At 39.8% G+C, this 14670-nt stretch overlaps 1 protein-coding gene across 1 annotated transcript in view; it reads right to left on the minus strand.

Annotated features, from left to right (window-relative positions):
- st8sia1 (ST8 alpha-N-acetyl-neuraminide alpha-2,8-sialyltransferase 1) overlaps window positions 1-13248 on the minus strand; it is a 35430-nt gene extending 22182 nt beyond the window's left edge. The window contains exons 1-2 of the mRNA XM_017696964.2: window positions 12385-13248; window positions 8649-8793 (exon numbers count right to left, since the gene is read on the minus strand). Of these exons, the coding sequence (XP_017552453.1) occupies window positions 8649-8793; window positions 12385-12563 (324 nt within the window). The 5' untranslated portion in view covers window positions 12564-13248. The remainder of the gene's footprint in view (window positions 1-8648; window positions 8794-12384) is intronic.
- Between the last annotated feature and the right edge of the window lie 1422 nt (window positions 13249-14670).

Consider the following 14670-nt stretch of genomic DNA (forward strand, 5'->3'; position numbering starts at 1 on the left):
GGCATTATTTTGCCTCACAGTGACCTGCATGTATCCCTTAGCCATGACTGGATTAAGAATAAATGGATTCAAATGCATTCTAATCTAAAACATAATCACAAAACTATCATAAAATAATGTCTCAGACATCTGGCAGCATATTCATAACCATTTCATGCAATTACTTCATCTGGTTCCCATCACCACCATTGTGGACAGTTCTGACTGCAAGTTTCTTTAGAACAGAGCATTTCACGTCAAACCACTCTGAATGACTTTGTTTACATCTCAAACACTTAACTAAGTAATTTTTTAAAATTAGTTTTCCAATTTAACTTTTTTGTTCAATATATTGCCACAATAACAGTATAACCATGCTGAGCACTGGTTCGTAAGTAATGACTCTTGATGTGCATCTACCCATTGCTAAGTTTCTACTTAGTACAAATACAAAAAACAGAAAATCTGTGTTTCCCACGCATAGCTTATACTTTGGCATCACAGGCAGGTAAATGCACACTCAACCATTTAAAACAACGCTGAGCATTTTTATTAACCTGTTTTGAAAAAACATGCTTTGCTACATATATGCAGCTCAGGCAGGGGCGGCAAAAGCATGAGAGAGAATGAAGGAGGCAGCGAAAGAGTGAGCAGCACCTGCATAAAGTTAGCTAGATACTACACATAACTAGCAAAGTTAGCTTGGCCAAATTTACTTTACAACAATTCATCTAATATTTGCTTAACAGATGTGTATTTTTCTCAAAAAGCTGCACAGCGAAGAATAAAGACTAGGTTAGGTATGCTGATGTACAAATTCACAGAGAAGTGCTTTGTGGTCATTAAGTTACCTGGAACCTCATTGTAATACAGTTAGAGGAAAAGACTGTGAACGTCTTAGAGAAGTGCATTTTTGACATTTCAGCAGTTGATATTTGCGTATTGGAATATAGCTTGTGTTTAACCCCTTTCACTGGTGTTTAACCCCTTTCACTTTAGTTCACTATTATTCTTCTGCCGGAACAAATAAAAACAGCAGGTAGGCTTTAGTGTGACCTCCTGGAACAAAAAGGCTCAGAAACAGATCTAAATCTTTTACAGAACTTATAAAATAAGAACTGGGACAAGCAGCTGGTCAGGCCATCCCTTTATGTATATTTACATGAAAGGATATAGTTTATGTATTTAAAAAAAAACATAATTCACACTTAAAACATACCAGGACATGAATTAAACATGTACATAAAAAGTGTTTGTATGTAACCTTTTTAACCTTGTGCTAGCAGTGTCTTAATGTTCTTTCCACACTGCCTCCCCCAATGTATCAAGACATGGAAGCCAGTCCAAAATATAGCTGCTGTGGTCATTACAACTTCAAATCTGTAAAAAAAAATAATCCTAGAAATGGTCTTTATGAATGAGCAAAAACCTTCACTTTCATGTGAGACTTTATAACAAGAAAATTTAGGACCATTTCTATTGGTCCATTCATCACGAAACATTCACACATTGTAAAGGAGACCGTGTTTTCAAACGGTTTAAGAGTTGCAAGGTTTTGATACGGCTGTGAGGATGTATTGTGATTCTACTGAGACTGTGATTATTAGACTCTGTAGTTTTTGTGCTCATCGCTAATGAGAAGAGCACACTGAGCGAGAGCTGTGGGAACAGTAAGTGTGAGACGTGGGCACGACGCCCAGTACAGGGCGAACAGGACCCCTGTAGTGTCCCTTTGCTTGCCTGTTTATTTCTGGAAGGCACAGTGCTGCTCTGTCCTCTAGAGTGCACCGGCTGGAGAGTGGGAGTGGATACGCAGACATGAAGCACTCACTTCTTTTCCATCTTCTCCTCTATATATCCTTCTCTTTCTTCTCACACACATACAAATGCACCCACGTAGCAACCACTTGATAAGTGCAGTGCTCATGCTGCTCTAAGAGACTCCACATAATGATACACCTTCTAGCCTCCTTCTTTATCTTTCATTGTGTGAAATTAACAGGCTGCGTGTAGACGTTTTACGTACTGCTTGAGTAAGTGGGTGGAACTGTGCTAACACTGCAACTGCTAAAACTATGTCACTAACCAACTAACCATATATCACAAGTTTATGTGTAGTTGTTGTTAGGGATGGGTATCGTTTACCATTTTTCAGTACTGAGCTCTGTATCGATACCTTGATTTTCATCCTTGATAGAGCCAACACGGATAGATCGGGGGGCAGACATGACATAAACCAGACAACAACAGAATGAGCAGAACAGAACAAACACCACAGCAGATAACACCTACAGAGACCAATACAAAGATCAGCACAAAGACCAGCACTAGACTAATGAAAATGCAGGGCTTAAATACAAGAGAGCTAACAAGGGTTCACAAGACACAGGTGGAAACACAGGTGAGAATAATCAGGGGAGGAGTCACCAAAACAAGGGGCCAGACTAGGAAACCAAAACAAATGCACATGGAAGATCAAAACACAACACAATCGTGACAGATATTTCGACATATGCATCTGCCGATGTCGATACGTAAATGTAGTAGTGGGTGATATACCGGTTTATCCAGTATAACAGTTGATATTTATTCCTACCATTTGAGTTTTTGTCAAAACATTATACTGATATAACACAACATACAAACAGTACAAATCACTCTAACGTTAACATCTTTAGCTGAGTGACTGAGTCAGGGATGTTTCAGGTGTGTTTCAAATGAATATGAAAGCGCAGCAGACCTTCAATCGTACTGCTGTCTAGTCTGTTCCAGTGATTGCCACACTTCATCTTATACTGCCTGAGAAGCCAAATGACCCACAGTCTCGGGGCCATGCATGCAAATCTTGCCGTTAACCAGCCGCTACAGATAGCTGTATAACTGTAATATTTTCCAAATGACTTGAGAAATCCGACAAAGCTGAAGCCTACTTATTTAAAATTTTAGTTCCACATTAAATGGTGTAGCAGACACATTCAGGAGCCTGTACATATACCAGAATGTAACTGCAGCTACATTTAAGGCGGAACATAACATTTGCCCGATAGGAAGCCAACTTCAGCCGTGTGGAATTTCAGATGTGAAACAATATTTAGTGCTGTTTCACTAGTTCTGTGGAGGCAGTGTTTGAAAACAGTATTGACACATTTTTCTATGTATTATTCAGTTTTGTTTTTGCAATTTTGCACAATAAACACATTTCAGATTTACTTTGGGTGTTAATTGGTTCTTGCTAAAAGTGAAGGGACATCCCAGAACAATAAGCCCACTACTACATTTACCTCTATAAAAATATCAAATCTGGGGCTACAGATAACTGGAAGGCTGTTACAGAAATAAATAACACTTATTTCTACAGGGTTACAGTAAAGGTTGTAGTGCAGACATTTTAGTTCATCATGTAAATGTTCTGCTCTTCCAGAGTTTAATCAGTACATCATCAAATCTAACTCAACAGGATGTGATAGGGCTGCTCACTGCCCCCAATGTGTCTTCACTAGTCTGTATGTGGTCTTTCACTGCACGGAAGGATTAAATGCTTAGGTGAAATTTCCCCATAGTGGGACTAATAAGGGTTACTTAATCTAAAGTTACAAACTTAAAGGTGAGGAGCTTAAAGTGGCCATATTTACTGACTGAAGCACATCACACATGAACCAAACATTAATGTGCATACAGAATGTCATTTAGACAGCCAATCAGCAGTTTGATTTTCAAAGATTTTCAAACAAGCGCGCTTATTGGATCACTGATGCTAACTCTGACTGCTTATTGACATCTGATATCAAATGACATGGAATCTTTCGTATCGTAATCTTGATACTCAGGGTCTCAGTATTGGAAAAGAAAAATAGTAAAACACCATCTCTGTATAACAAGACTGAGTTCTTATATTCAGCCCTAGTCATCATCAGAACAAAACCTTGTATCTTTAAAATGCCAGGCCACAGCACTGCAAAAGTCAGAGACCACTCTTTACGCTATTTAATTTCCAGGCAAAATGACCAATAAGTACAAGTTATTCATTTTTCAGTATTAGAAAAAAAAGTCATATATCTAATCTCTTCAGAAATAGCTCCAGAAATATGAATAACCTGTACTTAACAGTGTCTTTGACTGTAAATGAAACAAATGAAGGGTGGTCTCTGATTTTTGCACAGTGCTGTAGATCTAATTGGTCTTCTTGCCAAAAATTGTTCTCATAATGCAAACATCAGAAAGTGGGGAAGGTTTAGAACTGATGGTGAAGATATACCACATAGATACCACATATATACCACATATATGCATAGCTGATAGAAAAAACATTTTATAGTTAAATTACACGTTGTGAATCACACAAACAACTAATTTGATAGTCAAATAATCTATTGATTACTGGAAATGAATAATGCTTCCTGTCAAATTTTAAAACCAAGGATGTGCAAAGTAGCAGCAATAAAATATAGCAAATCTCAATCAGATTTTCTTTAATCAAGTAAACAATAAAAAATATATACATTTAAATGTTAATTTTAAACAGTGCAGTCTGTGGTGTGTGCATTCTGCTGTCTGTCTAAACTCTGCTGCAACTAAATTTTACAATCACAGGTCTTTAACTGACACTAACTGAGGCTTTTTCGCCACAAGTTCCGAAAAAAAAGACATGACACATTTCTCAGATAGGATTGGTTTGCTTTCTTTATAATCTTCACAGCTTATGAATGATGTTAGTTTTCTACTGAACTATAACCACACGGCCCACCTGTCCTCTTTGTTTGTGGCAAACTTCTCTATGAATATTTAAATATTAACAATTTTATGCAAAAGCTTCATTTCCACTGTAACCCTTTTTCCAGCTACCCTGTGTGTTCACAAAGATCTGCCTCCTTAAACTATTTGAGAGTGGAGCCAAATGTTCACAGAAATTAGAAAACTGTACGTAGTTGCTCTCCTGTGTTTGCTGTATTTGAAAGTCCCGGCGGCCTCTACGTTATCACGATGATGCAGTGTTTAAAAGTGTAAATGTTATCTGGAAAATGAACAGGGTCACTGTGAATAACAGCCATTTGCATCTCCAGCTCCATTAATGATTCCAGAGAACCTTACATTTACATTCACAGCATTTAGCAGACGCTCTTATCCAGACAAGAAGTGCTTTGTCCATCTACAGAAAGTGTCTTTGCTAGTTACCAACAGGTTATAGAGAAAGACAGTCCTGAACTTAGGTACTGCTAGAAACAAAAAGTCAGTGTTGATACCCAGAGAAAAAGAACAGAATTGAAAACAGAACTCATACAAAACAATACAATACATGTCATGTGATAAAGTTGAACGATGGTCTTGAAAACAACCACAGCATTTTGGCTATTTATCTTTGTGTCTCAAACATTTTAAATGTGTCATTCATCTGAAATCAGACTTTTTTCTGAAAGCCTGTAGCAGAAGGTGCTAGCAGAAGGACTGCTCATTTTGTTTACAACTGCTGCACACTCTTCTTTTGGAAACATAGCATGGTAGTTTCTGGCAGCAGCGCTGAACCAAAAGTGAACCCACGCACACATACTAGTATTTACAGCATAGACCTACAGCTTAGATTGCTTTGCTGCTTCAGAAATTCAAAGCAACAACCTTACAAATGAAGTTAGGAACAATCCCAACTGCAGTGAGAATCATGACATCATTTATGGGTTTTAATTATTTAGTCATATTCATAACTATAACTGCATAGCCAACCTGTCCTCTTGTTTTTCTCTTGCTTAGACACGGCACAGATACTGTAACTGGTTTATGGTCAGACATTCACCCATAATAAAACTGAAGTAAATAAACCAGCAACACTGCATTTGATTGGCTAGATGAAATTTTCAGTTAGCAAATGAATTGCATATAACATTAATGCTGCGTTATCTGGGGGAAAAAATGCTGATAAGAACTGCATTTTGTATGTAGACGTCAGGACAGTTTCGTACTTATTTTAATACAGCTCAGTGTTTTTTCCCAGTATTTCGATTCATGTGAGTCTAAAGCTCTACTGGAGATGGATCAGTTTTACCTGGGAGGTGCTGTAATTTGAATGATCACAGATGAGATCCTTGATTTTAATCCAGTACGAATCTACCCCGTCGTTCTTCTTTCTTCTTCTTTCGGCTGCTCCCTTTAGGGGTCGCCACAGCGGATCATCTGCCTCCATCTTGCCCTATCCATTGCCTCCTCTACTTTCACACCAACCGTCTCCATGTCCACCTTCACTACATCCATAAACCTTCTCTGAGGTCTACCTCTTCTCCTTCTACCCGGCAGCTCCATCTCCAACATTCTTTGCCCAATATATCCACTATTCCTCCTCAACGCATGTCCAAACCATCATCAAACCATCAAAACATGTAGTTTTTAAAATTCTGAAAGTAATAAAGATTGAGTTGCCCTTTATTATACTCTGAACTCAGAGTTCCCTCAGTAATAGCAGGCCTGTTCAAATTGACATCACAGGAATATAATAACAAAACTGGGAAACCAAAAGAGGCTTTTTTTTATTGGTCTGTGACCTGAAGACAAGACTATCAGCTAAATGGAGCTGTAATTGATGCTGTTTTCGTGCTGTTTTTTTCCAGCAGGGGCATAAATAATGCTTATTGATTATTAAGTAAACAAGCAACAGGTGCATTACTTAATTACTTGTTTTTACCTAAAACGTTTACTGATATTAACCAATGTATTTATTAACATTAAAAACTCACGAGATACTATGTTAATAATGATTAGCTATGTAACAAATTTAAACAAATATAAATTATTAAAACAAGAGTGTTTCACCTTACATCGGGTATTTTAAATGTATTGTTGAATTCTTATTGACATTTAGTTATGTTTATTAGGTGGTACTGATGCATTGCTAAAATATAATTAGTTTTCATTTAAAGTGGGTGATATCCTGTTGGGAGTTTGTTCTGGGTAAACATGTAATTTACAAGTATGCAATAATTATTTATGGTTATCTGATTATATAAATCCTTTGTTTCTGTCATGTAATGTGGATTTACACAAACTCAAACCATTAGGCATTTCTTATTAAGTCAGAGTTTATATATGCAGTAATGCACAACAAATAATCAATACAGTGTCATAATGCTGTTTATTTTTTATTTCACATTAGTTAGGCATAATTAATCGTTTACCTTACATGTTGTTCATGTTTAGAAATGCATTACTTAGTGTTTGTTAGTCAACACTGTCTTCTTGTATTAGAGAAGGACCAATTCTGTCTTTGTCTTTCTGACACCAGCAAAAAAGTAAGTACAGGCTGACAATGTAAAAAGGAAGTGAAAGTTATTACAGATAATAAAGCTATTATTCAACATTGCTCATTGAATCGTAATCTATCTATGATGAAAAGTTAGAAAAACTATATGTTTTTAAAGTTAGTCAACACCTAGTGAAAACATAAACTAATGTAGCTGTGACATTTTCACCTAATATTATCTGATCATTGTTAATGTAGTACCTCATGGGTTACGATAACCAATGCATTTATCAATACTTACTGTAAAGTGTAACCAACAGTGGCATCAAAGATGGTTTAGCATCCCACCCAGCAATCAAGGTTTCCAAATAAAAGCCTTTTTCATCTGTACATCCTGCACTGCTGAAGCTCTCAAGCTCTGGAGCATGCAATTCATTTTTATATCATTAAGCACATAAAAAAACAGTCACAGAGATCTAATATACTAAGACTTTCAACATGAAGGTCAAGCCTTCATCATGATGTACAAACTACACAGTCAACATCTACTTAATTTCACAGTGAAGCCGCACCAGACCCAGACATCAATGCCTCAAGAATGGGAGCAGTGAGGGGCAGGATTTAAAGCCTGTCGCTATCATAACAAAACCTTGTATCTCTGAAATGCAAAGTTTATTGGAAAAAGAAAATGGTGTTGGGTGGTGATATCAAGATTTTGATATCACATTCACTCTATAGAGACGTGACTCAATCTGCAGTCTCTATTTGTTCTCAATAAGGACCACCACACGAAGCCCAGAGGAGGTGTGCCATATCTGGTATGGGGGGTTTTACTACCACTGAAGCAAGTAACAGAGGCTTGGACAGTGCTCCTACAGGTTCTGTGTTGGCACCAAACTCTAAAAGTGCTCATACGAGACTCTTACAGTAATAACCACAACATTTGGTGAGCTACAAAAGAAATGAACCTGAACCCAAGTCAGAGAAACAGGCAGCTTGGAGGAGCTTTTCCCAAAGGAAGTCATTTATTCCCAAGATACGTGATCTACTCAGACACTGGGGTAATGATGCTTTAACATATCATTTAATTAAGCCAAGTTACATGAAATGGAACAAATGAGGTGGATGAATGAAAAGATAAACAAAGTGTTGCTCTTTTAAAACAACAGCATTCAATCGTGCTATTCTGGGTATTGCATATACACAGTATAGTTGTATTTAGCTCATAAAACACTATAAAAACAAATCTTTCAGGACAGTAAGAACAGCTCACCACACCAGAAGCAAACAGATGTCAGACAACTGTAAACTTCTCTTAAGTTTATGAGCATGGTGACATAAAACTTCAGCCATGATCGCTAAACACATGTTAAAAATTACCCAGCATGTTCATCATTTTGATGGCACATCATAAATATTATATTTCATGGAGAAGAACTAACTGTACCTGTACGAAGAACTGATAGGTCTCGTTGTTGACTGTGTGATAGTGGTAGAACTCGCCATCGTACCACAGAACCTTCCCTATCGGTGAATTCTCCTTGGTGACTGCAAACATCTTCTTCGGGTCACAGCATTCTGCTATCAGCTTCCTACAAAATATAGATACACATGTTTTTAAAGGACAGTTTCACCTGTGGTATATAATTTATTCTGCACTATTTAATTACTGAGATGTAAACAAAGCCATTCGAGTGGTTTGATGAAAAATGATTCTGTTCTAGAGAAATGCACCAAATCAGAATTGTGGACAGTGATGGTGATGGGAACCAGACATCTGCAGCCTCTAAAAGCTCCCTCACAGAAAGTTATTACTAGTGATGGAACAATCCATAGATCTGTATCGATGCATCGACCCAAACATGAAATGATCTGGTGCATCAATGTGACGCATAAACAATGGTGCTTGCGTTTCTCAGAGAGGCACCCGCATCACCGCTGACCACGTTTTTTCCTCAAAAATTGAGTCACACTTCCAAAAGAGCGATGAGTATTACGTCTGCCATCTCCTATTTCATTTGCAAGGATATGCAGCCCTACAACATTCCCTCTCGACAACAGTTCAGTGAAAGCAGCCTACCTCAACTGTATCAAGAAGTACAAGATGACAATAAGCGCAAGCCAATGGATGCAGGGCGAGTTACATTTGAATTACGTTCTTCAAACACTCGTTTTGAATGCCGACACACCTACAGGAGTAAATACTGGGGCAGTGTTGAGAGAAACAGGTGAAGAGTGGAATTTACAAGACAAAAAACCTGCTCTTGTGACCAATAATGCCAGCAACATATCCATAGCCAGACAAGAGGCAAATCTATCTCTGCACGTTAAATGCTTTGCGCCTACCATTAACCTAGCAACACAGAAAGGCCTGAAATGTGCCAGTGCAGTACGGCTCTTGGTGCGAGTAAGATGGGTCGTGACTTTTTTTCATTGCAGGACAATAGCTACTGCAGTTTTGAAAGAGAAGCAGAAGTTACTTGAGGTTCCAGAACACAAGCTAAAACAGGACGTGATAACTCGCAGAAATAGTTTTGGAATTTTTGGAAGAGCAAGCTGCAGTGTGTGCTTCACTCCTGGACAGAAAACTCCGCAAAGGTGCAAGTGATGTGCACACGCTCAATGAACACATCACTACAGCAGAAGAAATGGTGAAGCTACTTGGACAAGCGAAAGCCGCCACAACCATCATGTGTGAGGAAGAGCAGACCACTCTCTCAGTCATCGCACCACCATCGTTTCAGAGTTGCCGATGAAGACTGCACATTAACCACAGAAATGAAACAAACTATGACAAGGAAGTTTGAATTGCGGTATATGGATGTGCAGCAAGCATCAGCCTTGCACGCCTTTCCATTTACTAGAATGAATGTTTGTGTCTACAGGATGACACAGTGACACAGGGTGAGGAAACACCTACCTCATCTTGTGACCACACTACTAATGCACCTCAAGTTGAAATCACTGAAGAAGCTGTGTACTGCTTTTTTTTTAAATAATTGAAAGTGCACTATTATTTTGGCCAACTCAACTGTTGTGTTTTTGTGTCACTCTAGAATATCTATCAAAGACACTAGGATTTCTTTTTAGTGATGCATTCGGCACTGTGAACCCTAGCCAAACGATCAAAATCTGCAGAGAGCTAGCCCAAAGCTGACATTGTAAAGCACAGAGAGACTGCATCTTTGAACCGAGGTGATAAGGTATAGGAGTGGTGGAGAACTCATCAGTCAGAGTTTCCTAATGGCTGCTGTATTTGACATTTAATAATAAAACAGTCAAATTATATTTTGCCTGTAATTTGTGAGTTCATAGAAATATAACAGAGTGTGTGGAATTGCATCGAATCATGGTCGAAACAAACCAGTACCGAACTGAATCACATTGTGGCAAATTTCAAACTGTCAAAAATTGTTGTATCGTTGGCTAAAAGAATCGTTGTAAGATCGTATCGAGATGAATCTTGTGATTTATACCCCTAATAATAGTAAATATTTCCATATCGTGCAGCCCGAGTAAGTGCTCAGAGCATTTGACTGATGTGACTGACACAGAACACATCTTCAGTCAGATTAGTGACTGAGAGTGAATGAAAAGACAAGTCTTTTAATACCTCAGGCTTGCTGCATAGTCATGCTTGACCATAAGTGCACTTATGAACCCATCTACGCTCCCATTCCCAAGCAGAGATGCCACCAATCCAATACCAGGTATCGGTAACAGGCCAATCAGCAGAAAATGCTGGATCAGATTTCGGAGACAACGAAAGCAATCCTGTAAGAAATCTGCCCCGAAACAGCACACATTCACATTCTGTGATGTGATGTTGTTAACTGTGTTGAATATTAGATGCTTATCTTAAAATAACTGCAATTACTTCAGATCTCTATACACTGAAATATCATATTAGTATTGTCTGATACTTAAACTTGCAATATCAGTATTGGTATCAGAAATGAAACTGTGGTATTGTGCCATTTCTACATAAGAGTACTGAAGTTTGAAACTCAGTCATTGCCAGAGTAAATCTTGTATCTCGAAAGTGTTAACTTGTCAGGCCACCTTTACATTAAGATACTTTGCAGGGATGCACTGATATTTCAGGTACATATATTTGGTGATACATTCTCAGAAAAAAGTTACTCGTCACTTTTTTTTCTGATAGTGTTTATAACCCTTTATAAAATCTAAAAACTGGGATCTACCTGGATTAACGTTAAGAAATATAACTTATGTCTATAAGGTAGCCAAACATTCTGCTCTCAGGGCACAAAAAATATGTCACCAAATATTGATTTTAAATATGAATCCAATCTTAATGTCTCTCCAGTTCTGCTGACACAGTAATGCTACTTCTTTTAAGCAGAATGCTTTAATTAAGAATAACTCATTTTAAAGCTTAGTAGTTTTTACCGTAGTTTTGCATTTCGCTATTGTCAGATTAAAGCCTCATATTTCCAAAATGAGAACTTCACAGGAGAAGGAAAAAAGATACTCTGCTTTTAGTGTGAGTCAATGGAACCAGGCTTTTTTCCAAGTCATTTTGGGACATTAATATTGGTTCATTCATCAGGAAATTTACAGACAATGTACAGCATAATGGGTTCTTTCAAATTATGTTAAAAACAGATCGTATCTAAAAATGGAGATACGAGGTTTTGTTTCCACAGTGGCGATATATTAGATTTTAGCCAATACTCAGGATTTCAATATCAGTATTGGAAAAGAAAAAGTGGTAACCTGCCGTTCCCACGCAATGTCCTTGCACGTGTCATTACCTGGCCTAAAAGAAGCTGAGAGTGAACTGCTGTCCTGAACTAAACTCACTGCAGAGCCACACACAGGTGTCACGCTCTGCGCATTATCTTAATCGGCTTTCCTATTACTGCGTTGTCTGCGCCACATCCTCTGGAGAAGGCGGTTTAGCAGTAACAGACCAGACCATGGGAGACTAGCTCACTCTATGCTGCATCAGAAAGAAGCAGGACAAATTATGGTGCAGAATGCATGGGGTCATGGCTCCAGGCACCCGAAAACAAGTGACTGATAGATAATGACCTCCTGGGAGAGACATTCTTCATGTGTTTGTCTGGGATATGAAACAGGCTCACCCATGTTGCTGTAATTACTACATTACATAACAGCAAATCTTAAAATGACAGGCACTGGGGCATGTACAGTACCTGTACAAATCAATGCCAGTCTGGTTCCTGGTCCAAGCTTGGCCCTGCCTCAGAACCTCCTCCACTACCTCCTTGTCGCTGGGCATCCTGTAGACAGGGAAGATGTAGAGCCAGCAGAGCACCAGCACGCACAGGGCGGCCCAAACGGGCTTGCTTCTGTGGCATCTCAGAGACATCATGACGCCTCCAGCAGAGCTTAGATCCCAATCCTTTCCCAATCAAACACACGCGTACAGGCTGAGTGCTTCTATTATTCAGGTACCCCCGCAAACTGGTTTGAATTAAGAACGCGCCGCATCCCTACTCCCTCCAGGAGCCTGCAGTCAGTCAGTCAGATGGGTCTAGCCGGTGTCTCGGCCCTTCATGCGTCCATCAAATCCCCTATTTGTTTCTGCAGCGCTGCAGGCTGACCGTAGTGCCCGATGACCATCGCTCGTGAAAGGACAAATGTACAGACCCTTTCTCCATGCGTGGCCCAGATTCAAATAGGGGGCAAAAAACAGCAACAACAACAACAAAATAACAACACAGACTCAGCTGGGCCCGGCCGGCAGCATCCGGGTTTCATTATCGTGTGAAAGCCAAAACAGCAGCGCTCCCTCCATCACCCCGAGATGGCCCGTCTGCTCACGCTCCCCTGGCGCTTCCGAAAATCTGTGCCTGGCTCTCCGCTGCCACATAGCCCCCTTCACGCACACATCCCGAGACCGTTCAGCGTCCAAAATGCGCGCTGCTCCCTGCCTTCTCCCTCCGTCGCCCCCCGAATGCCGGAGAGATCCCTCAGTCGCAGAGCCCCTCTGAGTGGCTGCAGTAGCGAGACAAAGCGCCCGTGTTTCAGCCCTCAAATGCTTGGACACTGTTCACTGCAAGCGCCACTGAGTCAGCTTTGGCCGAAGCTTTGCCGCCCCCTGCTGGTTAGATTCCCGCGTTCCCGCGGGAATAAGAAGCCTCCTCCCCCACTCCCAGCGACCCTCTTTGTCCCGCTGGTACAGAACGCTTGGGGTGGGGTAGATGCAGCCACACCCTGATTCTCATTCACACTCTGCTCTTATTCATGCTATAAGTAATATGTAATTACATCATTATGAACGTTTTATTTGCAACTTGTGTATACACGTGTAATAGTGTAAATACTACAGTTGTGTAAATATATAAACCTACCTATCTATCTATCTATCTATCTATCTATCTATCTATCTATCTATCTATCTATCTATCTATCTATCTATCTATCTATCTATCTATCTGTCTGTGTGTCTGTGTGTCTGTATCTATCTATCTGTGTGTCTGTATCTATCTGTGTGTGTGTCTGTGTGTGTCTATCTGTCTGTGTGTGTCTATCTGTCTGTGTGTGTCTATCTATCTATCTATCTATCTATCTATCTATCTATCTATCTATCTATCTATCTATCTATCTATCTATCTATCTATCTATCTATCTGTCTGTATTTACATTTACAGCATTTAGCAGGCGCTCTTATGCAGAGTGACTTACAAGAAGTGCTTTGTCAATCTAGAGAAAGTGTCTTTGCTAGTTACCAATAGCTTAGAGAAAAAGACAGTCCTGAGCTCAGATACTGCTAGAAACAAAATGTCACTGCAGACACCAAGAGAAAAAGAAACAGAGTTGAACGCAGAACTCTGTGCCATTCAATGCAATACAATAACAATAAGATACAATACAATACAATAAACTACAATACATAGTGCAGTACAATAAGATAAGTGCATCTTATAATTCAGTGCTCATTTAAGTGCTGTGTAAAGAGATGAGTCTTCAGTCTACGTTTGAAGACAGCAAGAGACTCTGCTGTTCGGACAGCCAGTGGGCGTTCATTCCACCACCTGGGTGCCAGTACAGAGAACATTCTCGACGCTCGTCTTCCGTGCACCGTGAAGGATGGCAGGTCAAGCCGAGCTGTACTCGAAGCTCAAAGGGCTCGTGGTACAGTTCGAGATTTCACCATTGCCATCAAGTAGGTAGGGGCTGGTCCATTTTTGGCTTTGTAGGCCAGCATTAGGGTTTTAAATTTGATGCGTGCAGCTACAGGAAGCCAGTGAAGGGAGCGCAGCAGTCGGGTGACGTGGCTGAACTTGGGCAGATTGAAGACGAGCCGTGCTGCCGCATTCTGGATGAGTTGCAGAGGCTTGATGGTCTGCATGGGAAGACCAGCCAAGAGTGAGTTGCAGTAGTCAAGCCTTGAGATGACCAGAGACTGCACTAGCACCTGGGTGGCTTCTCGGGTGAGGAAGGGTCAGATCCTCCGGATGTTGTACAGGAGATAC

This window comes from Pygocentrus nattereri, chromosome 1 (assembly GCF_015220715.1).
Source record: "Pygocentrus nattereri isolate fPygNat1 chromosome 1, fPygNat1.pri, whole genome shotgun sequence".
NCBI lineage: Eukaryota > Metazoa > Chordata > Actinopteri > Characiformes > Serrasalmidae > Pygocentrus > Pygocentrus nattereri.